The sequence below is a fragment of the Pelodiscus sinensis genome, unplaced genomic scaffold (assembly GCF_049634645.1).
Source record: "Pelodiscus sinensis isolate JC-2024 unplaced genomic scaffold, ASM4963464v1 ctg61, whole genome shotgun sequence".
NCBI classification, from domain to species: Eukaryota; Metazoa; Chordata; order Testudines; family Trionychidae; genus Pelodiscus; species Pelodiscus sinensis.
In genome coordinates this window covers 608,592-635,116 of record NW_027465843.1, presented here as the reverse complement: position 1 = coordinate 635,116, position 26,525 = coordinate 608,592, and the positions used below count along the sequence as shown (strand labels likewise).

General features: G+C 63.6%; 1 protein-coding gene across 7 annotated transcripts in view; it reads left to right on the top strand.

The window, feature by feature from the left end:
- The window catches only part of SHANK3 (SH3 and multiple ankyrin repeat domains 3), a 708,141-nt gene that overhangs the window by 76,727 nt on the left and 604,889 nt on the right, over window positions 1-26,525 (top strand). For 6 of the 7 annotated variants that reach the window (XR_012898753.1, XR_012898754.1, XM_075914851.1 and 3 more), the window contains exon 3: window positions 23,069-23,395. Coding sequence is in view for 5 of the 7 variants with exons in the window: in XM_075914851.1 (XP_075770966.1) it covers window positions 23,144-23,395 (252 nt within the window). In the remaining 2 variants the exon portion in view is untranslated. Of the gene's footprint in view, window positions 1-22,914; window positions 23,396-26,525 lie in introns of those variants that run through there. The other variant, XM_075914852.1, reaches the window with a different exon arrangement.

The window sequence follows — 26,525 nt, the reverse complement described above, 5'->3', positions numbered from 1 at the left end:
TGGGTCTGGGCACCCCCAGCGTGGCCGGTCCCTGACCCCGGCTGGGACAGGGCCTGTCTCTGGGTCTGGGCACCCCCAGCGTGGCCGGTCCCTGACCCCGGCTGGGACAGGGCCTGTCTCTGGGTCTGGGCACCCCCAGCGTGGCCGGTCCCTGACCCCGGCTGGGACAGGGCCTGTCTCTGGGTCTGGGCATCCCGGCGTGGCTGGTCCCTGATCCCAGCTGGGACAGGGCCTGTCTCTGGGTCTGGGCATCCCGGCGTGGCTGGTCCCTGATCCCAGCTGGGACAGGGCCTGTCTCTGGGTCTGGGCACCCCGGCGTGGCTGGTCCCTGACCCCAGCTGGGACAGGGCCTGTCTCTGTGTCTGGGCACCCCGGCGTGGCTGGTCCCTGACCCCAGCTGGGACAGGGCCTGTCTCTGTGTCTGGGCACCCCGGCGTGGCTGGTCCCTGACCCCAGCTGGGACAGGGCCTGTCTCTGTGTCTGGGCATCCCGGCGTGGCCGGTCCCTGACCCCAGCTGGGACAGGGCCTGTCTCTGTGTCTGGGCATCCCGGCGTGGCTGGTCCCTGATCCCAGCTGGGACAGGACCTGTTTCTGGGTCTGGGCATCCCGGCGTGGCTGGTCCCTGATCCCAGCTGGGACAGGACCTGTCTCTGGGTCTGGGCATCCCGGCGTGGCTGGTCCCTGATCCCAGCTGGGACAGGGCCTGTCTCTGGGTCTGGGCATCCCGGCGTAGCTGGTCCCTGATCCCAGCTGGGACAGGGCCTGTCTCTGGGTCTGGGCATCCCGGCGTGGCTGGTCCCTGATCCCAGCTGGGACAGGGCCTGTTTCTGTGTCTGGGCATCCCGGCGTGGCTGGTCCCTGATCCCAGCTGGGACAGGGCCTGTCTCTGGGTCTGGGCACCCCGGCGTGGCTGGTCCCTGACCCCAGCTGGGACAGGGCCTGTCTCTGGGTCTGGGCACCCCGGCGTGGCTGGTCCCTGACCCCAGCTGGGACAGGGCCTGTCTCTGGGTCTGGGCACCCCGGCGTGGCTGGTCCCTGACCCCAGCTGGGACAGGGCCTGTCTCTGGGTCTGGGCATCCCGGCGTGGCTGGTCCCTGACCCCAGCTGGGACAGGGCCTGTCTCTGTGTCTGGGCATCCCGGCGTGGCTGGTCCCTGATCCCAGCTGGGACAGGGCCTGTCTCTGGGTCTGGGCACCCCCGGCGTGGCCGGTCCCTGATCCCAGCTGGGACAGGGCCTGTCTCTGTGTCTGGGCATCCCGGCGTGGCTGGTCCCTGACCCCAGCTGGGACAGGGCCTGTCTCTGGGTCTGGGCACCCCCGGCGTGGCCGGTCCCTGACCCCGGCTGGGACAGGGCCTGTCTCTGTGTCTGGGCACCCCCGGCGTGGCCGGTCCCTGAGCTCAGTTACGCCTCCCAGCCGCTCCTGGACCGGACACAGTGAAGAACTGAGCCGCTAGCCTGCCCCAGGGCCTGGGCCGGAAGGACAGTTCCCGCGAGGACGGGAAGCCGGGTGTGGACAGCGTCCACAGAGAGCCCCCGGTACATTGTGAGCAGTGGGGAAGGTCCAGCTCCCGCCCCGAGAGAGGGGCATGCACCGGCTCTGGATTGCCCTCGGCTTTGCGCACGGCTCCTTTAAACCCTGTGGCGGCCGTTACCGAGGTTACCGTGTTAACTGATGTTCCCATGGCTACGTGTTTGTGGTGCTTTAGTGCTGAGCTGTACCAACCCCCCGCAGCCCTGGTGACTCCCAGGAAGCAGCGATCTGGGCTGTTACCGTAGCGACTGGGTGACCCACTCACTCTGTTTGGGGGGAGCCGTGCTGCTGTAGCTGCACTCAGCCCCCAGGCCAGGATCCGGGGTCTGGGGGAGCAGATTCTGCAGTGCCACGTGTCTGGCTGGCTGAGTTCGCAGGGCCTGGCGGGGGTGCAGGGGCTGATTTCTGCATCCTCTGTCAGCCTTGATTGCTCCCCGTGTGCCAGGGCCTGTCCCCGCCCCACAGGGCTCAGCCAGGCCCCTCCAGGACAGCAAGTGACCCAGACTCCGTCCCCAGACTGCGGTGGGCTGCAGCCATTCCCACCACCTCCTCTGGCCTCCCCAGAGCAGCCCCCCATCCTGCTGCTCGGGGCTGGCTGGGGTGTCAGGCACAGCCCCTGAGGGTGGCGCTTGGGAGGGGCAGGAAGCTGTGGGGCTACCTATGGTGACGGGGCGGGAGGAGTGTGTGCTAAGGGCAGTGATGGGGCAGGCGGTGCACCTTGGCGCTAGGAGCTCCCAGGCTGGAGGGGGACGGGCGATCAGAGCCAGGACATAGGGCAGCTCGGAGCTGGGGGCAGGCGCAGAGCAGGCAGAGCTGCACGCGCAAAGGCTGTGGGGAAAGACAGCGGCAGCTCCCAAGCTAGGCCCCAGCCGGCGCTGCCAATATTGGCTTGGGTGTGTGAGGGCAGCGGGCTGTTCTCCTGGCCACATTCTCCCCAGCCAGGCACCGGGGTCGGGCACCTCAGACCTGGGTAATTATAGGCCTCTCAGTTGCCATCAGACCCAGACAGTACAATGGAGCAATTTATCCAGGCCTTGATTAATACAGAATTAAGGGAGGGCAAATAATTAACGCCCATCGACATGGTTGTATGGAGAACAGATCTTGTCAAGGGGGCTATTGTATCGGCTGAGAATACACACGGTGGGTTGGGAAAGCTAACAGTTTCGAGTTGGTTCTGCACAACATTATCATAGAGCAGGTGCATTTTTAGTGGGGTCCTGCAGGGTTTGCTCCATGGCCTTTCACTATTTCCCTCTTCCCTGGAAGAAATGTAAAATCATCACTGGGTGACACGAACAGAACAAGTCACTAGTACAGAGCACGGTCTGGATAGACTGGATACAGGCAACAGTCTCGCTTCTTTGTTTCGGTTTCCATAGGGCGCGTCCACACAGCTGAAATAATCTACGAAATGGAGCTACATCAATTGCATAGCTTACTTTGAAATAGCTTATTTCGAAATGCGGAGTGTCTACACCAGGCTCAGGGGAGCCGTGTCAGTCTGAATCTGCAAAAGCGGCAAGGAGTCCCGTGGCACCTCACAGACTAACCGAAGTGTCGGAGCATGAGCTTCCGTGGGCAGAGACCCACTTCATGCATCTGACGAGTGGGTCTTTGGCCACGGAAGCTCATGCTCCGACACTTCGGTTAGTCTATGAGGTGCCACAGGACTCTCGCCGCTTCTACACCAGGAGTGGGCAAAGGTGCCTCCGTGGGCTGGATCATGCCTGCCAAGCGGGTTGATCCAGCCCGTGGAGGCCCCGCTGCTCCCCTGCCCCCAGGCCAATTAAGGCCTGGTGGCAGGGGGGAGCGCACAAAATGTCCTCCACCCTGCCAAGAGCACACAGTGCTGTGAAGCACCGCACGCTCCTGGCAGGGCGGGAGGAGGTTTCGGGTGCTCCCCTGCCCCCAAGCCCTGATTGGCCTGGGGATGGGGGCACAAGAAGTCTCCTGGCACCACCAGAGGCATGGGAGCCTAGTGGAAACCTGGGGGGCAAAGTGGCCCCCCCACCCCCAGACCAGTCATGGTCTGTGGATGAGAAAGCCTGAAAGCATCCTGGCCCTGCCCCTTCCGTTTGAAGCCCCTCCCTTTCTTGTGCGGCCTGGGGGGGTAATAGCTTTTTGCTGGGGGCACTTCACAAATTTTTCAAAATATTTTTTTTCAAAAATACTATTGCCCGCCCCAGTCTACACAGCTCTTATTTTGAAATCGCCCACTCTTCCTGCGACTTCCCTTACTCCTTGTACAATGAGGCTTGCAGGAGTTGGAGTAAGAAGTCCTCCAGCTTGACAGTATTTCAATCTTCTTAGGCGTGGACTAAGTTATTTCGAAATAATTGTAGTTATTTCGATAGAATGCTGTGGTGTACCCATATACCCATGGACCCATATACCCATAGTGATTGTACACATAGCATAGTGAATGCCACTGAAAAGGATGTAGGCTCCAAAGTTAACTTAGGAAAAGAACAAATGAAAAATTATTGTAAAAGGTTAGATGCTCTCAGGTCCCCAGGGCCTGATGAAATACGTCCTAGAATACACAAAAAGCTCACGGAGCAGATACCTGAGACATTGGCTATTATTTTAGGGTGCTTCTCCACAGCACCCTAAACTCGCAATAAGTTACACAATTTGTGCTACACAAATTGCGTCTATTATTTCAGAACTATTTTGAAATAACTTATTTTGAAATTTGGCATATCTCTGCAGCACAAAATTTCAAAATAGCACACTATTTCGGGCTATTCCTTCACCCTCGTGCAATGAGGTTTACCGGCATGGTGACATAGCACGCCCGTTATTTCGAAAAATTAGGGCGGTTAATTAACACGCGTTAATGCCTGCGATTAACCCAGGCTTGAATTAACGTGTTAATTTTTTTAATGCATGTTAATCTCAAGGGTTTCCACAGCGCTACCCCTTTGAAACGCCGCCACAGCATTTCAAAGAGGCAGCGTGAGTGGAGTCTGGGATCAGCTGTGCAGTGCTGTCCCTTTGAAATGTTGTCGCAGTGTTTCAAAGGGGCAGCACAATGTGGAGCCCGTGGTCAGCTGGGGACTCACAGCTGTTCCTGGGCTCTGCTTTGCTCTGCCCCTTTGAAACACCACGGCAGCATTTCAAAGGGGTAGCGCACACAGCTGATCCCAGGTTCCACTTGGCAAACGGCGCGGCGGGGTTTCAAAGGGGCAGCACTTCCCGGAGCCCAGGGTCAGCTGGGGATTCCAGCTGATCCCGGTCTCCTGCTGTGCTGCCCCTTTGAAACGCCGCAATTAATTTTTTTAATTGCTTGACAGCCCTACGAAAAATATTTTGAAATAATGGGTGGCTTGTGTAGATGCAGGGTAGCTATTTCGGGATACCTCCAGTATCCCGAAAGAGCCATGCAGTATAGACATACACTAAGAAAAGCCAAACAGGAGAGATTCCAGAAGATGGGAAAAGGGCAGATATAGTGCACATCCATAAAAAGGGAAACAAGGAGAGCTCAGGTATCTACAGATCAGTCAGATGAAGATCTGTAGAAGGAAAGATAATGGAGCAAATAATTAAGGACTCCACCGGGAAACAGGGGCTATGATGGAGCGGGGGGGCAGGCGTGTCTCAGTGCTGGGGCTTCCCAGGGACTATGACGGAGCAGAGGGGAGGCAGGCATGTCTCTGTGCTGGGGGTACCCAGGGGCTGTGATGGAGCAGAGGGGGGGGCAGGCGTGTCTCTGTGCTGGGATACCCAGGGGCTGTGATGGAGCGGGGGAGGGGGCAGGCGTGTCTCAGTGCTGGGGGTACCCAGGGGCTGTGATGGAGCGGGGGAGGGGGCAGGCGTGTCTCAGTGCTGGGGGTACCCAGGGGCTGTGATGGAGCGGGGGGGGGCAGACGTGTCTCAGTGCTGGGGGTACCCAGGGGCTGTGATGGAGCAGGGGGGGCAGGCGTGTCTCAGTGCTGGGGGTACCCAGGGGCTGTGATGGAGCGGGGGGGGGCAGGCGTGTCTCAGTGCTGGGGGTACCCAGGGGCTGTGATGGAGCGGGGGAGGGGGTAGGTGGGTCTCAGTGCTGGGGGTACCCAGGGGCTGTGATGGAGCGGGGGAGGGGGTAGGCGTGTCTCAGTGCTGGGGGTACCCAGGGGCTGTGATGGAGCAGGGGGGGGCAGGCGTGTCTCTGTGCTGGGGTACCCAGGGGCTGTGATGGAGGGGGGGGCAGGCGTGTCTCAGTGCTGGGGGTACCCAGGGGCTGTGATGGAGCGGGGGAGGGGGCAGGCGTGTCTCAGTGCTGGGGGTACCCAGGGGCTGTGATGGAGCGGGGGAGGGGGTAGGCGTGTCTCAGTGCTGGGGGTACCCAGGGGCTGTGATGGAGCGGGGGAGGGGGCAGGCGTGTCTCAGTGCTGGGGGTACCCAGGGGCTGTGATGGAGTGGGGGGGGGCAGGCGTGTCTCAGTGCTGGGGGTACCCAGGGGCTGTGATGGAGCGGGGGGGCAGGCGTGTCTCAGTGCTGGGGGTACCCAGGGGCTGTGATGGAGCGGGGGGGGCAGGCGTGTCTCAGTGCTGGGGGTACCCAGGGGCTGTGATGGAGCGGGGGGGGCAGGCGTGTCTCAGTGCTGGGGGTACCCAGGGGCTGTGATGGAGCAGAGGGGGGGCAGGCGTGTCTCAGTGCTGGGGGTACCCAGGGGCTGTGATGGAGCAGGGGGAGGCAGGCGTGTCTCAGTGCTGGGGGTACCCAGGGGCTGTGATGGAGCAGAGGGGGGGCAGGCGTGTCTCAGTGCTGGGGGTACCCAGGGGCTGTGATGGAGTGGGGGAGGGGGTAGGCGTGTCTCAGTGCTGGGGGTACCCAGGGGCTGTGATGGAGCGGGGGAGGGGGTAGGCGTGTCTCAGTGCTGGGGGTACCCAGGGGCTGTGATGGAGCAGAGGGGGGGGCAGGCGTGTCTCAGTGCTGGGGGTACCCAGGGGCTGTGATGGAGCGGGGGAGGGGGCAGGCGTGTCTCAGTGCTGGGGGTACCCAGGGGCTATGATGGAGCGGGGGAGGGGGCAAGCGTGTCTCAGTGCTGGGGGTACCCAGGGGCTGTGATGGAGCGGGGGAGGGGGTAGGCGTGTCTCTGTGCTGGGGGTACCCAGGGGCTGTGATGGAGCGGGGGAGGGGGCAGGCGTGTCTCAGTGCTGGGGGTACCCAGGGGCTGTGATGGAGCAGAGGGGGGGCAGGCGTGTCTCAGTGCTGGGGGTACCCAGGGGCTGTGATGGAGCGGGGGAGGGGGCAGGCGTGTCTCAGTGCTGGGGGTACCCAGGGGCTATGATGGAGCGGGGGAGGGGGCAAGCGTGTCTCAGTGCTGGGGGTACCCAGGGGCTGTGATGGAGCGGGGGAGGGGGTAGGCGTGTCTCTGTGCTGGGGGTACCCAGGGGCTGTGATGGAGCGGGGGAGGGGGTAGGCGTGTCTCTGTGCTGGGGGTACCCAGGGGCTGTGATGGAGCGGGGGAGGGGGCAGGCGTGTCTCAGTGCTGGGGGTACCCAGGGGCTGTGATGGAGCGGGGGAGGGGGTAGGCGTGTCTCAGTGCTGGGGGTACCCAGGGGCTGTGATGGAGTGGGGGAGGGGGTAGGCGTGTCTCAGTGCTGGGGGTACCCAGGGGCTGTGATGGAGCGGGGGAGGGGGTAGGCGTGTCTCAGTGCTGGGGGTACCCAGGGGCTGTGATGGAGCGGGGGGGGCAGGCGTGTCTCAGTGCTGGGGGTACCCAGGGGCTGTGATGGAGCGGGGGAGGGGGTAGGCGTGTCTCAGTGCTGTGCATGCTGGGATAGTGCTTGGGGGAAGCCGAGTGAGGACAGTGCTCATCAGAAGCCAAGAAGCAAATCAGGGGGTGGGGGCAGGAGGACCAATCCTGACCCCCCCTCCCATCCCCTTTTATCAGGAGCTACATCTCCTGGGGTGTCCTTGTGTTATGTTAGTGAAGGAATAAATAACATTTCCTTATTCGATTTTTCCCACACTATTGATGATTTTATAGACCTCTAACATATCCTCCACCCCTTTAGTCCACGCTGAAAAATCCCCGTCTTCGGAATCTTTCCTCATTTGGAAGCTGCTTCTTACCCCTCATCATTTCCACGCCCTTTTCTAGATCTCTTCCAAACCCCAGATTTCTTTTCTCAGATGGGGTCACCAGATCTGCATGCAGTGTTCAAGATGTGGGCATGCCTTGACTTTCTATAGAGACAGTATGATATTCTCCGTCTTATTCTCTATTCCTTTCCTAACGATTCCCAACATCCTGTTAGCTTTTTGGATTGCCACAGCAGATATTTTCAGGAAACTATCCACAATGATTCCAAGATCTCTTTCTTGAGTGGAACAGCTAATTTAGATCCTATCATTTTGTATGCCTACTCCGGATTATATGTTCTCACTTACATTACTTTGCATTTATCAACACTGAATTCCATCTACCCTTGTGTTGCCCAATCAGCCCGGTTTGTGAGATCCCTTTGTAACCCTTTCCAGTCAGCTTTGGACTTAACTATTTTGAGTAATTTTGTATCATCTGCAAATTTTGCCACCTCACTATTTACCCCTTTTCCCAGATCATTTAATAACACAAAAACGGCCAGACTGAGTCAGACCTAAGGCCCATCTAGCCCAGTATCCTGTCTGCTGACAGTGGCCAATGCCAGATGCCCCAGAGGGAGAGATTACATCAGGTAATCATCACATGATCCCTCTCCTGTCATCCATTTCCAGACAAACAGAGGCTAGGGACACTATTCCTACCCATCCTGGCTAATAGTCATTGATGGACCTAATCTCCATGAACCTATCTAGCTCTTTATTGAACCTTGTTAAAGTCCTAACTTTCACCACATCCTCTGGCAAGGAGTTCCACAGGTTGACTGTGCACTGAGTGAAGAAAAACTTCCTTTTGTTTGTTTTAAACCTGCTGCCCATCAATTTCATTTGGTGACTCCTAGTTCTTATATTGTGGGAATAAGTAAATAACTTTCCCTTATTCACTTTTTCCATACCCGTCATGATTTTATAGACCTCGATCATATCTCCCCTTAGTCTCCTCTTTTCTAAGCTGAAAAGTCCAAGTCTTTTTAATTTTTCTTTATATGGGACCCGTTCCAAACCCCTCATCGTTCTTGTTGCCCTTTTCTGTACCTTTCCCAATGCCAGTATCTCTTTTTTGAGATGAAGTGACCATATAGACCCCTGGAACACACCACCAGTTATTCCTGCCTGTGACAGGGCGCTCGCCCTGCACTGGCCCTTTAAGGGCAGACCCCGGCCTGAGCCAGGGCCGGGGAGTTTAGCCCAGCTGAGGCTGTACTAGTCCATTAGGGCCCAGCTGGGAGCTATAATAGAGGATGGGCTGCTGCTGTGAAAGGGGGAAGCAGTGAGAACCTGGCTGCAGAGGGAGGAGGTGGCTCCCTGGAGCTAGGGCAGGGCTAGGGGAGGCCAGGCAGGGCTAGGGGAGCTCTGGCCAGCAAATCCCCAGACTGCAGGGCTTGAAAGAAGGCCCGATGAAGGAACATCGACCCCCGGAAGGGGGGCTCAGAGGCAGACTTGGGCACTGCCGGAGGGCAGTGTGGCGAAGAGGATGCCGCAGCCGGGAGTAAAGAGGGGAGACACCACCCCAGAGAAGGCACCCTACCCGCCGAGGGAGCCAATTCCTGAGGACAGACGGCAGGGGGGTAACGGTGGTGAGTGCACCCCCTCACACTGCCCTTTGATTCTTGTCCTGTCAGTGGAGTGCCAGGCCATGGAAGAGCCTTCAGTTACTTGATTGACAGGCCATGGTTATGGTAATCACCCTGCCTCCCTCTGTCTATAAACAAACTCCCTGCCCCAGTGGCAAAGCCGGGAGCAGCACAAGCCCAGTTGCAGTTCAGAGCTGCCTCTAGGGCTAGGGCACTTGAAGCAGTCCTCAAGTATGAAATTCTGGGGTTCAGACTTCAGGGGGGGCTACAATCCCCCTACTTGCCCCAGCACAAACCTCGCCTGTCCTGCAGTGGAGGGATGTCCCCCAGGCCTCTGCTCACCTGGCCTAGCCTGCTCATCAGCACCATGAGGTGGGGAGGTGGGGAGGCCTCCCTGGCTCCTTTCAAACCCCTCCCCCCCATGGCAGTGAGCTTCCTTGGCTTCAGCTCCAATGAGCCTGTGCAGGTAGCTGTGTTGGCTGAGCTGAGGGTGGCAGGATCAGCGCCAGTGACCCAGTGACCTTGGCAAGCAGAGAGAAGGGAAATCAATTGGCTGTGGAATTGCCCGTCGGGCCTGCGAGGATGCTCTGAGCTGGGAGCAAAGGCCGATCAATGCTCCTGCTAATCCTCTCCAGTTCCTCTCGCTCCATTGCTGAGGAGGCTGCTGTGACTGGGCCGTGCAGGCGCGACACTCGAGCACCGGGCAGTCCAGCCCCACAGCCGAGTGTCACGCTGTGGCCGCCCCCTCCCTGACCAGCGAGTGGGTCCCCAGCCTCCCTGTCACCCACAGACCCCCAGGTAATGCTGTCTCCCGTCCCCTTCACCAGCTCTGCCCGCCAGGGCTCCCCTAGGGTTGCCAGGTGGTTTAACCAAAAATACCGACCCCCCCCCCCCCCACTCTCTCCCCCCAAAAAAACACACTGGGGAAAAAATTCTGATGAGGGGAAAAAAAAGGGGGGAAACCAAAGTTGTTGAGAAAAACAAGGACCCCAAGGCTTTTTGGCCCTAACAGGCTGCTGGCAGCCGGCCTCTATCTTGCCTCCCTGCGCCGGGCCGGACAGCTCCCTGCGGAACCAGGTGAGCGCCCGGGATTCTCGCCTCCTGGCGGGAAAGATCAGAAAATGCCGCAGGGACGGTTCAGGTGGCCGGGATTTTCTGAATTCTTCACCGGGCAGGAGGCGAAACTACTGGCCTGTCCAGGTCAGTCCCGGACACCTGGCAACCCTGGTCTCCCCCCCGCGGTGCCCCCCCCCGCGGTGCTGGGGCCCTGACCAGAGGTGCCAGAGGACGCGAGGGCAAAGGAAGGGCCCGGGGCGGGGCAGAAGGCTACTCCATTTGCCTCGCCCATTCCTCACTGGTGTCTGCCCCGCCCCGTCACTCGGTCTCTGCTGCACCTGGTCTCTGAATGCGGCTGCCTCGGGGCAGGGACGGGTGGGGCAGCCCGCGATTACGGAGGGCTGGGGGCAGTGACAGCACAGCCATGGCAGGCCCTGCCAGCGCAAGGCCCTTTCTAATGGCTCGGCCACGTCTCTTCTGCACAGCTGTGACTGGCTGGCCCGCTGCCCCGGCGCTCTCTGGGCACTGCCCGCCGTTCCCAGGCAGGCCCCCTCCTGGCCCCCACGGTACCACGGGAGCTGGCAGGAGGCCAGGCCAGATGGGCACAGGGGTCCCTGCTGGCTGGGGAAGGTCTGAATCCAGAGAGCCTGGATTGTGCCCTCCCTGCCCAGGGTGCTGGCAGGTGGCTCAGGCCCCCTCCAGTTGTCTTGGCTCCTGACTCCCCTCCAGCTGCTCAGAGCTCAGCACAGGCCTGAGGACTTGAGTGGAGTCTCCCTGGAGCTGCTCCACAAGGCAAGGCCCAAAGCCTCGTGCCCTTGGGGCTCCTCTGCTCCCCTGCAAGCTCTTGTGATGGCGGCTGCCCCTTTGCAGGCAATCGTCTCTCCTCCCTGCCTACATCAGGCTGCCTGACTCTCTTGTGGGTCCCAGCCTGGAGCAAACTGGCCTGCGGAGAGGGAAAGCTGGCTGGCCAGAGTGGCCTGTCATGGCTCTTGGCAAAGGGCAGCCAAGGGAAAACCTGGGACTTGCCAGCCCAGGGCCTGTCTGGTCCCAGTTCCTGGCTCACAAAGCCCAGCACCAGCTGCTTCAGGGGAAGGGGGAAAACGTCCCTCGGTGGGCAGGTCTGGAATAACCCCTGGGGCGTTCCTCCCAGCCCAGAAGCGCGTTTCATCTTTTACACCCTGTCTGAGGTGGTGGAGGAGGGACCATTCCTCGCAAGAGGCTGACCCGTTCTTGAATCCTGCTACGTCCTTGGCCTCCGGGATGTTTGTGGCAGGCAGATCCACAGGCTAACTATGCATTGGGTGAGAAATCCTTGGCTGCCTCCCCGTGCCAATGGCCGTCCCATTCCTGCGGTGGGAGACGGGGAGAGCAGCCAAGCTGCCTTCTCCAGCCCCGTCCTGTTTTACAGTCCCTCCGGGTCCTCACTGGGTTCGCTCTCAACTAAACGTCCCGTCAGCGGCCTCCTTTGATATTTGTGTTTGAGGCTGTTGGGCTGCACCTTGAGCAAACGTTTTGCTGAGCTGCTCCGAGGCTCATGCAGGTCTCTCTGCTCTGGGGTTTGTCAGGGCCCAGCAAGGTGAGAGCTGTTTGAATTATTCCTCCCCGCTGGGTCATCTTGCCTTGGCACTACAGAACGCCAGCGCCATCCCGTTAACTCAGCGTCCTTGTGGCAAGAGGGGCTCACTCCTCTCGGCTTCCAGTTCCCTTGGCTTCTCTCCTCAAGCCCATATGCTGTGCCCATCCCAGCTCCTCCTCCCGGGGAATTCCTTCCTCCCTTTCTGGCGCCTAGTCACTCTGCTGCAGACACAGCCTTGGAACGGATTAGTCAGGCATGAGTTTCCTTTGCAGAAATCGTTCTGGTGAACTCCCATCATGTCGCGTTCTCCTCGGGGTGACTCGTAAGTCTCTATTTTTTCAGCCTCTTCCCCTGGGATTGAAGCAAGGCTTGCTGGTTTGTAATTCCCAGCTCACCACACACCCCTTTTCAAAGACAGTTCCCTTTACTTCCCTCGACTTAAATAGCTGCTTTTATTGAGAGAAAGGGAATGTATCCAAAGCAGCAGGCCCGGATCACAGTCTAATGTAGAGCTATTGACTACATTTACTGACCCCTGGCAGTTGTGTTTTAAAGGCGGGAGGGGATGGAGAATGAGGTACCAGAGGACAGCAGAAAAGAAAAAGCGATCCTGACAATTATCAGCTGGTCAATGGAATGTCTCTGCCCAGTGAAATAACGTGGCAGGTACGACAAGAGGTAAAATCTGTAGGGACAAGAGCAGACAGACGCCTGCACAGGAAGCAGCTGGCTCGCTCAGATGTCACTGCCTTGTGGGACAGGACAGATTCAGTGAGCGAGGGCAGGGCACACGGTGTCATGTCAATGATCCTTAGTGATGCAGTCGACACAAGCTCCCTGAAGCAAAGAGTGAGGGGGGATTTGAGAGCAGCCTTCAACTTCCTGAAGGGAGGTTGCAAAGAGGCTGGAGAGAGGCTGTTCTCAGTAGTGACAGATGCAGAACAAGGAGCAATGGGCTCAAGTTGTGGTGGGAGAGGTCCAGGTTGGAGATTAGGAAAAACTATTTCCCTAGGAGGGAAGGGAAGCACTGGGCTGGGTTCCCTAGGGAGGGGGTGGAATCTCCTCCATCCCTAGAGGTGTTTAAGTCTCGGCTTGACAAAGCTCTGGCTGGGATGATTTAGTTGGGATTGGTCCTGCCTAGAGCAGGGGGCTGGACTTGATGACTCCTGAGGTCTCTTCCAGCTCTATGATTCTACCTCTCCTCCCAAGCTGAGCTCCGGCATGCCTGGCTACGGCCCAGTGGGTGAGTGCCTGGGAATGTCAGAGGGAAGTAAGGGGCCAGGCAGGGGGCACTGGAGCCACAAAGTCCAGGGGCCAATTTGGCCGTCGCTCTTGCCCGACTTCCTCATGCCTGGCTCTGGGGGAAGAGGGGAATGGCAGGCAGTGATGTGGCTGAGTGCAGCGAGAGCAGCCCTTTGCTCCTGTGCACGCTCACAGCAAAGCGCGTCAGCCGGGCCAAGGGGCTAGGTCCCAGCCCGTGGACAGAGCAGAAAACGTGGAGTCCTGTGTGCTCCTATCGCCATGGGCCAGGCAGGGATTCCCCCACGGCCCCTGGGAAGTGACTAGGAATGCCAAAGCACCCGGTGCAGTCTGGCGACCACCTTTCCACAGCCTCAGCACCCAGAGCATCACTGTCCGGGCTCCCTTCCGCGTCTGCCCCCACGGCCCAGAGCAGACTGTCCTGATGCCCTGGGACGTCCCTCCTGCTCTCTGGGGAAGAGCGTCCCAGTGCCCAAGGGCCTGGGATTCTCCGAGATTTCCTTCCACGGGGCGTGAGTGCCCAAGAGCCTGGGATTCTCGGAGATTTCCTTCCCACCGGGCGTGAGCGCCCAAAGGCCTGGGATTCTCCGAGATTTCCTTCCCACCGGGCGTGAGTGCCCAAAGGCCTGGGATTCTCCGAGATTTCCTTCCCACCGGGCATGAGCACCCAAGGGCCTGGGATTCTCGGAGATTTCCTTCCCACCGGGCGTGAGCGCCCAAAGGCCTGGGATTCTCCGAGATTTCCTTCCCACCGGGCGTGAGCGCCCAAGGGCCTGGGATTCTCGGAGATTTCCTTCCACGGGGCGTGAGCGCCCAAGGGCCTGGGATTCTCGGAGATTTCCTTCCCACCGGGCGTGAGCGCCCAAGGGCCTGGGATTCTCGGAGATTTCCTTCCCACCGGGCGTGAGCGCCCAAAGGCCTGGGATTCTCCGAGATTTCCTTCCCACCGGGCGTGAGCGCCCAAGGGCGTGGGATTCTCCGAGATTTCCTTCCACGGGGCGTGAGCGCCCAAAGGCCTGGGATTCTCGGAGATTTCCTTCCCACCGGGCGTGAGCGCCCAAGGGCCTGGGATTCTCGGAGATTTCCTTCCACGGGGCGTGAGCGCCCAAGGGCCTGGGATTCTCGGAGATTTCCTTCCCACCGGGCGTGAGCGCCCAAAGGCCTGGGATTCTCGGAGATTTCCTTCCCACCGGGCGTGAGCGCCCAAAGGCCTGGGATTCTCCGAGATTTCCTTCCCACCGGGCGTGAGCGCCCAAGGGCCTGGGATTCTCCGAGATTTCCTTCCCACCGGGCGTGAGTGCCCAAAGGCCTGGGATTCTCCGAGATTTCCTTCCCACCGGGCGTGAGCGCCCAAGGGCCTGGGATTCTCGGAGATTTCCTTCCCACCGGGCGTGAGCGCCCAAAGGCCTGGGATTCTCCGAGATTTCCTTCCCACCGGGCGTGAGCGCCCAAGGGCCTGGGATTCTCCGAGATTTCCTTCCCACCGGGCGTGAGTGCCCAAGGGCCTGGGATTCTCCGAGATTTCCTTCCCACCGGGCGTGAGTGCCCAAAGGCCTGGGATTCTCCGAGATTTCCTTCCCACCGGGCGTGAGCGCCCAAGGGCCTGGGATTCTCGGAGATTTCCTTCCCACCGGGCGTGAGCGCCCAAAGGCCTGGGATTCTCCGAGATTTCCTTCCCACCGGGCGTGAGCGCCCAAGGGCCTGGGATTCTCCGAGATTTCCTTCCCACCGGGCGTGAGTGCCCAAAGGCCTGGGATTCTCCGAGATTTCCTTCCCACCGGGCGTGAGTGCCCAAGGGCCTGGGATTCTCCGAGATTTCCTTCCACGGGGCGTGAGTGCCCAAAGGCCTGGGATTCTCCGAGATTTCCTTCCCACTGGGCGTGAGTGCCCAAAGGCCTGGGATTCTCGGAGATTTCCTTCCCACCGGGCGTGAGCGCCCAAGGGCCTGGGATTCTCCGAGATTTCCTTCCACGAGGCGTGAGCGCCCAAGGGCCTGGGATTCTCCGAGATTTCCTTCCACGGGGCGTGAGCGCCCAAGGGCCTGGGATTCTCGGAGATTTCCTTCCCACCGGGCGTGAGCGCCCAAGGGCCTGGGATTCTCCGAGATTTCCTTCCACGGGGCGTGAGTGCCCAAAGGCCTGGGATTCTCGGAGATTTCCTTCCACGGGGCGTGAGCGCCCAAGGGCCTGGGATTCTCGGAGATTTCCTTCCCACCAGGCGTGAGCGCCCAAGGGCCTGGGATTCTCCGAGATTTCCTTCCACGGGGCGTAAGCACCCAAGGGCCTGGGATTCTCCGAGATTTCCTTCCCACCGGGCGTGAGCACCCAAGGGCCTGGGATTCTCCGAGATTTCCTTCCCACCGGGCGTGAGCGCCCAAGGGCCTGGGATTCTCGGAGATTTCCTTCCCACCGGGCGTGAGCGCCCAAGGGCCTGGGATTCTCGGAGATTTCCTTCCCACCGGGCGTGAGCGCCCAAGGGCCTGGGATTCTCCGAGATTTCCTTCCACGGGGCGTGAGCGCCCAAGGGCCTGGGATTCTCTGAGATTTCCTTCCCACCGGGCGTGAGCGCCCAAGGGCCTGGGATTCTCGGAGATTTCCTTCCCACCGGGCGTGAGCGCCCAAGGGCCTGGGATTCTCGGAGATTTCCTTCCCACCGGGCGTGAGCGCCCAAGGGCCTGGGATTCTCCGAGATTTCCTTCCCACCGGGCGTGAGCGCCCAAGGGCCTGGGATTCTCCGAGATTTCCTTCCACGGGGCATGACGTAGTGGGGGGTAACCTGCTAACTCTCTGGCTGCTGTCTGTAGCACCACGGAGCAGACAAGCGATGAGTCACTATGCAAAGAGGGTATCCCAAATGGTTTGGCCAGCTGACCCCCATGGAGAGGAACAAAGGGAGGTGGATGCTGCCCTGGCTGGGGGGCAGGGCTGGAGGAGAGGGAGTTAGTTCCTGGCTAGAAAGCAGGGGAGAAGGAGCTGGGGAGGGGGCTGGGACTCCCCTATCTCAAAGGGGGCACTGAGGCCTCTTAGCCCCAGCTCCTGTAACCAGATTACATCTGTGCTGTGCTGTATCCTGGAGGAGCAATAAACCACCCTCAATTCCACTGGCTGGTGGAGTCTGTTTGTGCCATTTCGGGGTGCAGGAGACGGGGGACCCCAACGCGCCGTCACAGGGGGCGTGAGCAGTGATTTGCCTTTCTGACCCGCCCCCTCCTCCCGGCTATTAGCTGCGTTCTCCAAAGCTGGGTTTCATGTTCTTTCCCGTGCTTATTTCCAAGCTCTTTAGGGCCTTTTATATTAATTTTCTCTCCGCTTTGCTAGTTACGGCTCCTCTGGATTTACGATCGACTGCGACTCTCATTAGTGGGGTTTTTCCTCCGTTCCATCCAACCATTAATTGGGGCCCAGAGCCGGCCCTTGGCCTTGTCCAGGCATCTCATCCCAGCCCCCTGGGACGGTTTCCTAGAACCCGCAGCCCCCGCCCCCGAGAGTCTCTGCAGCGCTTCTGTCATTGCACAGTGAAGGCTGCCTGAGACTGCAGGCACCCGGGGGGAACTTGCCAATGGGATCTTGGCCTCCCCTGGGGGTACATTGATGGGGGTCCAGAATCTGCTGGGGGTGCGTAGCTGGGGGGGCAGGATTCCCCCCCCAGGGATGCATAGTTGGGCGCTGGAGTCCCCCCTCGGATACGTTCCTGGGGGACAGGATCCCCCCAGAGCTGACTTGCTGGGTGGGGGGGCAGGATCCCCCCAGAGCTGACTTGCTGGGTTGGGGGGCAGGCCCCCCGCAGGTGCAGTGCTGGGTGGGGGGCGGGCAGGCCCCCCGCAGGCGCAGTGCTGGGTGGGGTGGGGGGCCCCCCGCAGGCGCAGTGCTGGGTGGGGGGCGGGCAGGCCCCCGCAGGCGCAGTGCTGGTGGCTGCCCCTAGGGCCAGGTGACTCTTCCTCAGAACAGCTGCTGCCGCGTCTCTGCAGCGCCCGTTGAGTGGCTCTGTTCCCGCCCCACAGGCTGCTCATCCAGCAGCCACCAGGGCCCCAGGCACAGGCCCCGCAGCCGCTGTCCTCCTCAGGCTGATCTCCCCCACCCCGCTCCAGGCCCTGCCCGGCCAGGCATGCTCAGAGGGTCCCAGAGGTTCCTGGGGCCAGCCGCAGAGCAGACAGTGCCACCCTGCCCTTGCTTAGGAGCAGCGGAAGCCCAGAGCTGTGGGGGCCTGGCAGAGCCACCTTGCCTGTGAAAGTGCAGCTGAGAGGAGCTGGTGGGAGCTCAAGGGATCCCCGTGCAGCTCCCCTGGGCTGTAGCCCTCTGGCAGCCCCAGGAGGGCAGTGGTCTGTCTGCAGAGGACAAGCTGGAGTAGCCAGGTGGCCCGTGGGGCTGGCGGGGCAGACGCCTGTCCTGGAGCGGGGTCTGGGGAGGAGGCAGAGTGTGTGGACAGATGGCCAGGGACTCACCCACGCCTGAGACCCTGGCGCCTGTCTGAGGTCTCCCTGCAGCACAAAGAGAAAGGCAGAAGTTTGATCAGAGGGAGGAGTTGGAGCGGACAGAGACATGGGGCTGGGGAGTCGGAGCAGGAACGGCAGCAGGTCTGTGCTGGATGAACCGTGGCCTGTGCAGAGGGTCAGTGCGGGCTTTGTATCCCCAGGACGTCTAGGCTTTGTGCCGGGACATTCACGCCCCGAGACTCCACTAACAACCGCGGCTCCAGGCTACTAGATTTTGTGGGGCCCTCTAGACTTGGGGGGGCAAAGTTGGGGGGCTCAGTGTGAGGCAGGGAGCTGCAGGTTGAGACAGGAGGGCAGTTGCAGTGCAGGGGGGTGGAGAGCCAGGGACTTAGGGCGTGGAAGGGGGCTGGGCAAGAGGTTGGATGGGGGCGGGTTAGGGGTGGGGCGTGGGATCTGGGAGAGCCAGGGACGTAGGGCGCGGAAGGGGGCTGGGCAGGAGGTTGGATGGGGGCGGGTGAGGGGTGGGGCGTGGGATCTGGGAGAGCCAGGGACGTAGGGCGTGGAAGGGGGCTGGGCAGGAGGTTGGATGGGGGCGGGCTAGGGGTGGGGCGTGGGATCTGGGAGAACCAGGGACGTAGGGCGTGGAAGGGGGCTGGGCAGGAGGTTGGATGGGGGCGGGTTAGGGGTGGGGCGTGGGATCTGGGAGAGCCAGGGACGTAGGGCGTGGAAGGGGGCTGGGCAGGAGGTTGGATGGGGGCGGGCTAGGGGTGGGGCGTGGGATCTGGGAGAGCCAGGGACTTAGGGCGCGGAAGGGGGCTGGGCAGGAGGTTGGATGGGGGCGGGTGAGGGGTGGGGCGTGGGATCTGGGAGAGCCAGGGACGTAGGGCGCGGAAGGGGGCTGGGCAGGAGGTTGGATGGGGGTGGGCTAGGGGTGGGGCGTGGGATCTGGGAGAGCCAGGGACGTAGGGCGCGGAAGGGGGCTGGGCAGGAGGTTGGATGGGGGCGGGCTAGGGGTGGGGCGTGGGATCTGGGAGAGCCAGGGACGTAGGGCGTGGAAGGGGGCTGGGCAGGAGGTTGGATGGGGGCGGGTTAGGGGTGGGGCGTGGGATCTGGGAGAGCCAGGGATTTAGGACGTGGAAGGGGGCTGGGCAGGAGGTTGGATGGGGGCGGGCTAGGGGTGGGGCGTGGGATCTGGGAGAGCCAGGGACGTAGGGCGCGGAAGGGGGCTTGGCAGGAGGTTGGATGGGGGCGGGTTAGGGGTGGGGCGTGGGATCTGGGAGAGCCAGGGACGTAGGGCGCGGAAGGGGGCTGGGCAGGAGGTTGGATGGGGGCGGGCTAGGGGTGGGGCGTGGGATCTGGGAGAGCCAGGGACGTAGGGCGTGGAAGGGGGCTGGGCAGGAGGTTGGATGGGGGCGGGTTAGGGGTGGGGCGTGGGATCTGGGAGAGCCAGGGATTTAGGACGTGGAAGGGGGCTGGGCAGGAGGTTGGATGGGGGCGGGCTAGGGGTGGGGCGTGGGATCTGGGAGAGCCAGGGACGTAGGGCGCGGAAGGGGGCTTGGCAGGAGGTTGGATGGGGGCGGGCTAGGGGTGGGGCGTGGGATCTGGGAGAGCCAGGGACGTAGGGCGTGGAAGGGGGCTGGGCAGGAGGTTGGATGGGGGCGGGCTAGGGGTGGGGCGTGGGATCTGGGAGAGCCAGGGACTTAGGGCGCGGAAGGGGGCTGGGCAGGAGGTCGGATGGGGGGGCTTATCTGTAGCAGCTCTCGTTTGCGGAGTGTGGGGGAAACAGGTGGCTCTTCCGGGCACTCCCCCCACAGCCTGGGAATCATGGCCAATGGGAGCTGCGGGGGCAGAGCCTGGAGGCGGGGGCAGGGCACAGCTCTGGGGGGTGGGAAGGAGCGGCAGCCGGCACCCCCCCCCCAGCAGAACCTGCCCAGAAAACAACACGCAGGGGCTGTCGTGACTGCAGCCCTGGACACCGGGCTAAGGGGGTCCCCTCGCAGCCCAGGACCCTGGTCGGAAGCCCCTAAAATCCTTTTCTTAATCCAGCCCCGGCTAGGATCCCTGCCTCGACCCGGCAGCTCCAGGCCTCAGGTGATCTCCAGCTGGACTGGGGAAAGCCCCTTCTGATTGGCTGCCCTCCTCCTCCTTCCAGGGAAGAGTAGCCAATCCGGTCTGCTGAAAGAGGAGGCAGGGCGGGGGGTGTGGTGTGTGGGGTACCCCGTCTCCAGCGAGATGAGACTCCACCAGCCAGTGGGACAGGGGGGTTTATTGCTTCTCCGAGATACAGCCCAGCCCAGGTTCTACGTGAGCATCGGAGTGAGGGGCCGGCAGCCTCAGCCCCCTTGGGGGGGTCCCCTGACCCCCCGTACTCAACTGTCTCTTCTCTTGGTGTTTTCCCAGCCCTGCCCCCCCGCCAGGTGCCCGTCTCCGCCCCCCTCCCTTTGTCTCCCCTCGGAAGAGCCTTGTTTTCTGCTCAGGCTGGGCCTGGGTGTCTGGGCCAATGCATGTGGGGGAGTCAGTGGGAATCGCAGCCCAGCGCAGGGGAGCCCGGTCACAGAACAGACCCCCCCCACGGCACAAGTGGAAAGCTCAGTGGCAGAAGACGGCTCTGCTCCTGCTCACCCGGGGAGGGGAGAGCGGAGAGCGGCCCTGCCCCAGGGGTGAGGTGGGGAGGGGGGCACAGAATTAATGAGCCACGGGACCGGAGCCGTCTCACTCGCGCAGGTGGGGGGGCTGCTAGAGCTGTGGCTGCCCCACATCCTGGGGGGCTGGGAGAGGGACCCACACAGCCCAAAACACACCCGCTCTTCGTGATCCCCTGATGCTTTGCACCTGATTCATGATTCCGGCGCTGTGGGGGGCCTCTGAGCAGCCCCTAGGGAATAAGGCAGGCACGCCCCCGAGGGCCATTGGCTTTCAGCGTCCACAGGCGCTGCCTCTCGGGGCATGAGCGTCCCACCCGGACTCTGGCAGCCGTTTCCCCAACCAGGCTCCCTCTGAGGCCAAGCGTCCACAGTGCCGAGCCGGCTGGAGGGAGGCAGGGCCATTTCTGATTCCCTCCATAGGTCCAGGCCGCCCGGCTCTTTGACACCCTTCAAACACACCTAGCCCCAAAGCACCACGCAGAGCTATGCCTCTGGCCCAAGAGCCCCTTCTCTGCCCAGCCGGCCCCCGCTGGAAGCTGCTTGACGCCAAGAGTGAGCTCCATGGTGCAGTGACTTTGCCTGGTGGCACTAGGGCTTGCCTGGGTACAGCCTCACCAGTGGGAGGGGCAGAGTCAGGGGACGGTAGGACTGTGGGGTGGGGCTGACCCACAAATACACACAGTGCTCCAGTCACGGTCACCCTCTCTGCAGGAGTGGCTCTTTACATGCTTGAATGTTAAGGGTTAACAGATGCCAGGTCCAAATTCAGCCCCTGGCCCCTGCTGCTAAAGCCTCTTACTGTGGCCTCTGGCCTCCCAACAGCTGAAAATCCCCAGGGGTCCCTCGGGAGATTTTGCTGCAGGGAGCGAGGAGGCGGAGGGATGGAAGGATTGGGCTCCGTTTCCTGACAGTGAGCGTGGGCCGACTCCTTCCATGGCCGAGACGGGTGGGAGGAACCAGAGGGGGAGGAGGGACAACCGAGGCCTGGCGAGGCCGACAGGGCAGGGGCTGCTCACTTCTGCGGGGAGCCGAACGAGCAGGGATGGGATGGGGTACTGGTGAGCGGAGAGCGAGTGCATCGTTCTCCCCTGGTGCGGGAGACCTGGGGTCCAGTCACCTCACAACAGCTCAGACCTGGCCTCCATTGAGCTGCCCCAATGAAAGGGGAAACAGGCTGACAAAGGAAACCCTTTCCCGCACAAGACACGGTTGGTCTGCGGAACTCACGGCTGCAGCACAGGAGGCAGGCCAGCAATTTAGCAGGATTCAGCCAAGGCTCAAACGCTAGTGAGAGCATCCCAGCTAACAGCACGCGTTGCAATAGACCAGAGTTTGAGGAGGGCTGTGAAGAACCCTGGATCCTGGGTTCCACACAGGTCATTAGGGACCAGGAAGAACCAAACTAGGCTACTGTTCACCCTGCCCAGCCCCGCTGGAGACCAGAGGTTGGGCGAGGTGGGTCCTGGGTTGACCCAGGCTGGCTAGTCCCATGAATTTGAGGGAGGAGAGCTATGGGTCTTGCTGGCAGAATCCCAGGGAACTGGGGGCCATCAGGGGCACCCCCTAATTTTCCCTCAGTTGGGGGACTGGGATTTCCAGGGGTCAGGGCTGGGATCCCTTGTGGGTGCAGTACCAGGGGGCACAGATACCCGGGGTGGTAGTCCCAGTGAGCACTGGGGGCTGGGATCCCTGGGGGGCACTAGGGGACTTGGATCCTGGGGGCAGATCCCATGGGGGACTTTGATCCCCAAGGGGCACTGGGATCCCTGGAGGAGGTTTGGGGGTGTTGGGATCCTAGGGGACACTGGAGGGGTCAGGGTCCTGGGGTGCTGAGATCTGGGAGATTCTTGGAGGGTCAGGGTGCTGGGGTCCGGGGAATACTGGGGGGGGGGGGGTCGGGATCTTGCGGTGCTGAGATCCGGGAAGTCCTGGGGGGCTTGGGATCCCGGGGTGCTGGGATGCAAGGGATACTGGGGAGTCAGGATCCAAGGGGCAGGTCCCGGGGTGCTGGGATCCAGGGAGCACTGGGGGGTTGGGTTCCCAGAGTGTTGGGATCCTGGAGGGTACGGGAGGATCAGGATCCCAGGATGCTGGGATCCAGGGGGCACTTGGGGTTGGGATCCAGGGGGCAGGTCCGGGGGTGCTGGGATCCGGGAGGCACTGGAGGGTCGGGGTCCCAGGATCTGGGGGGGTCAGGATCCTGGGGTGTGGGAATCTGGGGGCACTGGCGGGTCAGGGTCCTGGGGGGATATTGGGGAGTTGGGATCCAGGGGGCACTGGGGGCTTGGGACCCTGGGGTGCGGGGATCTGAGGGATATTGGGGAGTCAGGATCCAGGGGGAACTGGGTGGAGTCAGGATCCCAGAATGTGGGGGACGCTGAGGGGTTGGGGTCCCTGGGTGCTGGGATCCAGGAAGTGCTGGGGGGGGTCGAGGTCCCAGGGATCAGCGGGCGTGGGGGGGGGGGTCGGGTATCGGGGGCGCTGGGATGCGGGGTCCCAGGGATTGGGGATCAAGTGGCGCTGGGGGGGCAGGGTCCCGGAGGCGGGGATCAGGGGGCACTGGGGTGCGGGGTCCCGGGGGGGATCAGGGGGCGCTGGGGTGCGGGGTCCCGGGGGGCGGCGGTCAGGGGGTGCGGGGTCCCGGGGGGATCAGGGGGCTCTGGGGTGCGGGGTCCCGGGGGGCGGGGATCAGGGGGTGCGGGGTCCCGGGGGCGGCGGTCAGGGGGTGCGGGGTCCCGGGGGGATCAGGGGGCGCTGGGGTGCGGGGTCCCGGGGGGCGGCGGTCAGGGGGTGCGGGGTCCCGGGGGGATCAGGGGGCGCTGGGGTGCGGGGTCCCGGGGGCGGCGGTCAGGGGGTGCGGGGTCCCGGCGGTAACTCTCTCTCTCCCCCCCAGGCCCAGCGCTGCGCCGTGCGGGCTCTAGGTCCCGCGGCCCCGCCGCCCCCGCGCCGCCCCCCGCCCGCACGGAGCATGCCTCTGCCGCCCGCCGCCGGCAAACATGAGACTCCGGAGCCGCCGCCGCCAGAGCAGCCGCCGCCTCCGCGCCCGCCCCGCGCGGCCGAGGGGGAGCCGGGGGAGCCCGCGGGCCGGCCCCGGGACGAGGCGCCCTATGCCACCATCGAGCCCCCGGCCCCCCGCGCCCCGCAGCCGCCGGCCCGCATGGAGGAAGCCGCCGCCAGCGCCATCGTGGTGCGCATCGGGATCCCCGACCTGCAGCAAACGGTGAGCGAGCGCGGGGCGCCCCGCGGGGCCCGATCCGGCCGCAGGTGCCGCTCAGCCCCCGCCTTGCTGGAGGCCGGCGGCGGCTCCCCGCGGAGCTCAGCGCCTGGCTGAACTTTGAGCCAACTGCAGCCGCTGGGGAGAGCTGGGTGGAGGAGGGAGAGGGCCCTGCCCAGAGCCGTCCAGCTGGGGCCCAACTGCTGCTGGGTGTGGGGCAGGGATCCCCCTCTCCGGCTGGGTGTGGGGCAGGGATCCCCCCTCTCCGGCTGGGTGTGGGGCAGGGATCCCCCTCTCCGGCTGGGTGTGGGGCAGGGATCCCCCCTCTCCGGCTGGGTGTGGGGCAGGGATCCCCCTCTCCGGCTGGGTGTGGGGCAGGGATCCCCCTCTCCGGCTGGGTGTGGGGCAGCGGATCCCCCCTTTCCGGCTGGGTGTGGGGCAGGGATCCCCCTCTCCGGCTGGGTGTGGGGCAGGGATCCCCCTCTCCGGCTGGGTGTGGGGCAGGGATCCCCCTCTCCGGCTGGGTGTGGGGCAGGGATCTCCCCTCTCCGGCTGGGTGTGGGGCAGGGATCCCCCCTCTCCGGCTGGGTGTGGGGCAGGGATCCCCCTTTCCAGCTGGGTGTGAGGCAGGGATCCCCCCTTTCCAGCTGGGTGTGGGGCAGGGATCCCCCTCTCCGGCTGGGTGTGGGGCAGGGATCTCCCCTCTCCGGCTGGGTGTGGGGCAGGGATCCCCCTTTCCAGCTGGGTGTGAGGCAGGGATCCCCCCTTTCCAGCTGGGTGTGGGGCAGGGATCTCCCCTCTCCGGCTGGGTGTGGGGCAGGGATCTCCCCTCTCCGGCTGGGTGTGGGGCAGGGATCCCCCTCTCCGGCTGGGTGTGGGGCAGGGATCTCCCCTCTCCGGCTGGGTGTGGGGCAGGGATCCCCCTTTCCAGCTGGGTGTGAGGCAGGGATCCCCCCTTTCCAGCTGGGTGTGGGGCAGGGATCTCCCCTCTCCGGCTGGGTGTGGGGCAGGGATCTCCCCTCTCCGGCTGGGTGTGGGGCAGGGATCCCCCTCTCCGGCTGGGTGTGGGGCAGGGATCCCCCTCTCCGGCTGGGTGTGGGGCAGGGATCCCCCTTTCCAGCTGGGTGTGGGGCAGCGGATCCCCCCTCTCCGGCTGGGTGTGGGGCAGGGATCCCCCTCTCCGGCTGGGTGTGGGGCAGGGATCCCCCTTTCCAGCTGGGTGTGGGGCAGGGATCTCCCCTCTCCGGCTGGGTGTGGGGCAGGGATCCCCCCTTTCCGGCTGGGTGTGGGGCAGGGATCCCCCCTCTCCGGCTCGGTGTGAGGCAGGGATCCCCCTTTCCAGCTGGGTGTGAGGCAGGGATCCCCCCTTTCCAGCTGGGTGTGGGGCAGGGATCCCCCTCTCCGGCTGGGTGTGGGGCAGGGATCTCCCCTCTCCGGCTGGGTGTGGGGCAGGGATCCCCCCTTTCCGGCTGGGTGTGGGGCAGGGATCTCCCCTCTCCGGCTGGGTGTGGGGCAGCGGATCCCCCCTCTCCGGCTGGGTGTGGGGCAGGGATCCCCCTTTCCAGCTGGGTGTGGGGCAGGGATCTCCCCTCTCCGGCTGGGTGTGGGGCAGCGGATCCCCCCTCTCCGGCTGGGTGTGGGGCAGCGGATCCCCCCTCTCCGGCTGGGTGTGGGGCAGGGATCCCCCTCTCCGGCTGGGTGTGGGGCAGGGATCCCCCCTCTCCGGCTGGGTGTGGGGCAGCGGATCCCCCCTCTCCGGCTGGGTGTGGGGCAGCGGATCCCCCCTCTCCGGCTGGGTGTGGGGCAGCGGATCCCCCTCTCCGGCTGGGTGTGGGGCAGGGATCCCCCCTTTCCGGCTGGGTGTGGGGCAGGGATCCCCCCTCTCCGGCTGGGTGTGGGGCAGCGGATCCCCCCTCTCCGGCTGGGTGTGGGGCAGCGGATCCCCCCTCTCCGGCTGGGTGTGGGGCAGCGGATCCCCCCTCTCCGGCTGGGTGTGGGGCAGGGATCCCCCTCTCCGGCTGGGTGTGGGGCAGGGATCCCCCCTTTCCGGCTGGGTGTGGGGCAGCGGATCCCCCCTCTCCCGCTGGGTGTGGGGCAGCGGATCCCCCCTCTCCCGCTGGGTGTGGGGCAGCGGATCCCCCCTCTCCGGCTGGGTGTGGGGCAGCGGATCCCCCCTCTCCGGCTGGGTGTGGGGCAGCGGATCCCCCCTCTCCGGCTGGGTGTGGGGCAGGGATCCCCCTCTCCGGCTGGGTGTGGGGCAGGGATCCCCCTCTCCGGCTGGGTGTGGGGCAGGGATCCCCCTCTCCGGCTGGGTGTGAGGCAGGGATCCCCCTCTCCGGCTGGGTGTGGGGCAGGGATCCCCCCTTTCCGGCTGGGTGTGGGGCAGCGGATCCCCCCTCTCCCGCTGGGTGTGGGGCAGGGATCCCCCCTCTCCCGCTGGGTGTGGGGCAGGGATCCCCCCCTCCCGCTGGGTGTGGGGCAGGGATCCCCCCTCTCCCGCTGGGTGTGGGGCAGCGGATCCCCTCTCTCCCGCTGGGTGTGGGGCAGGGATCCCCCCCTCCCGCTGGGTGTGGGGCAGGGATCCCCCCTCTCCCGCTGGGTGTGGGGCAGGGATCCCCCTCTCCGGCTGGGTGTGGGGCAGGGATCCCCCCTTTCCGGCTGGGTGTGGGGCAGCGGATCCCCCCCTTTCCGGCTGGGTGTGGGGCAGCGGATCCCCCCCTTTCCGGCTGGGTGTGGGGCAGCGGATCCCCCCCTTTCCGGCTGGGTGTGGGGCAGCGGATCCCCCCTCTCCGGCTGGGTGTGGGGCAGCGGATCCCCCCTCTCCGGCTGGGTGTGGGGCAGCGGATCCCCCCTCTCCCGCTGGGTGTGGGGCAGGGATCCCCCCTCTCCCGCTGGGTGTGGGGCAGCGGATCCCCCCTTTCCAGCTGGGTGTGGGGCAGCGGATCCCCCCTCTCCCGCTGGGTGTGGGGCAGGGATCCCCCCCTCCCGCTGGGTGTGGGGCAGCGATCCCCCCCTCCCGCTGGGTGTGGGGCAGCGGATCCCCCCTCTCCCGCTGGGTGTGGGGCAGCGGATCCCCCCTCTCCCGCTGGGTGTGGGGCAGCGGATCCCCCCTCTCCCGCTGGGTGTGGGGCAGCGG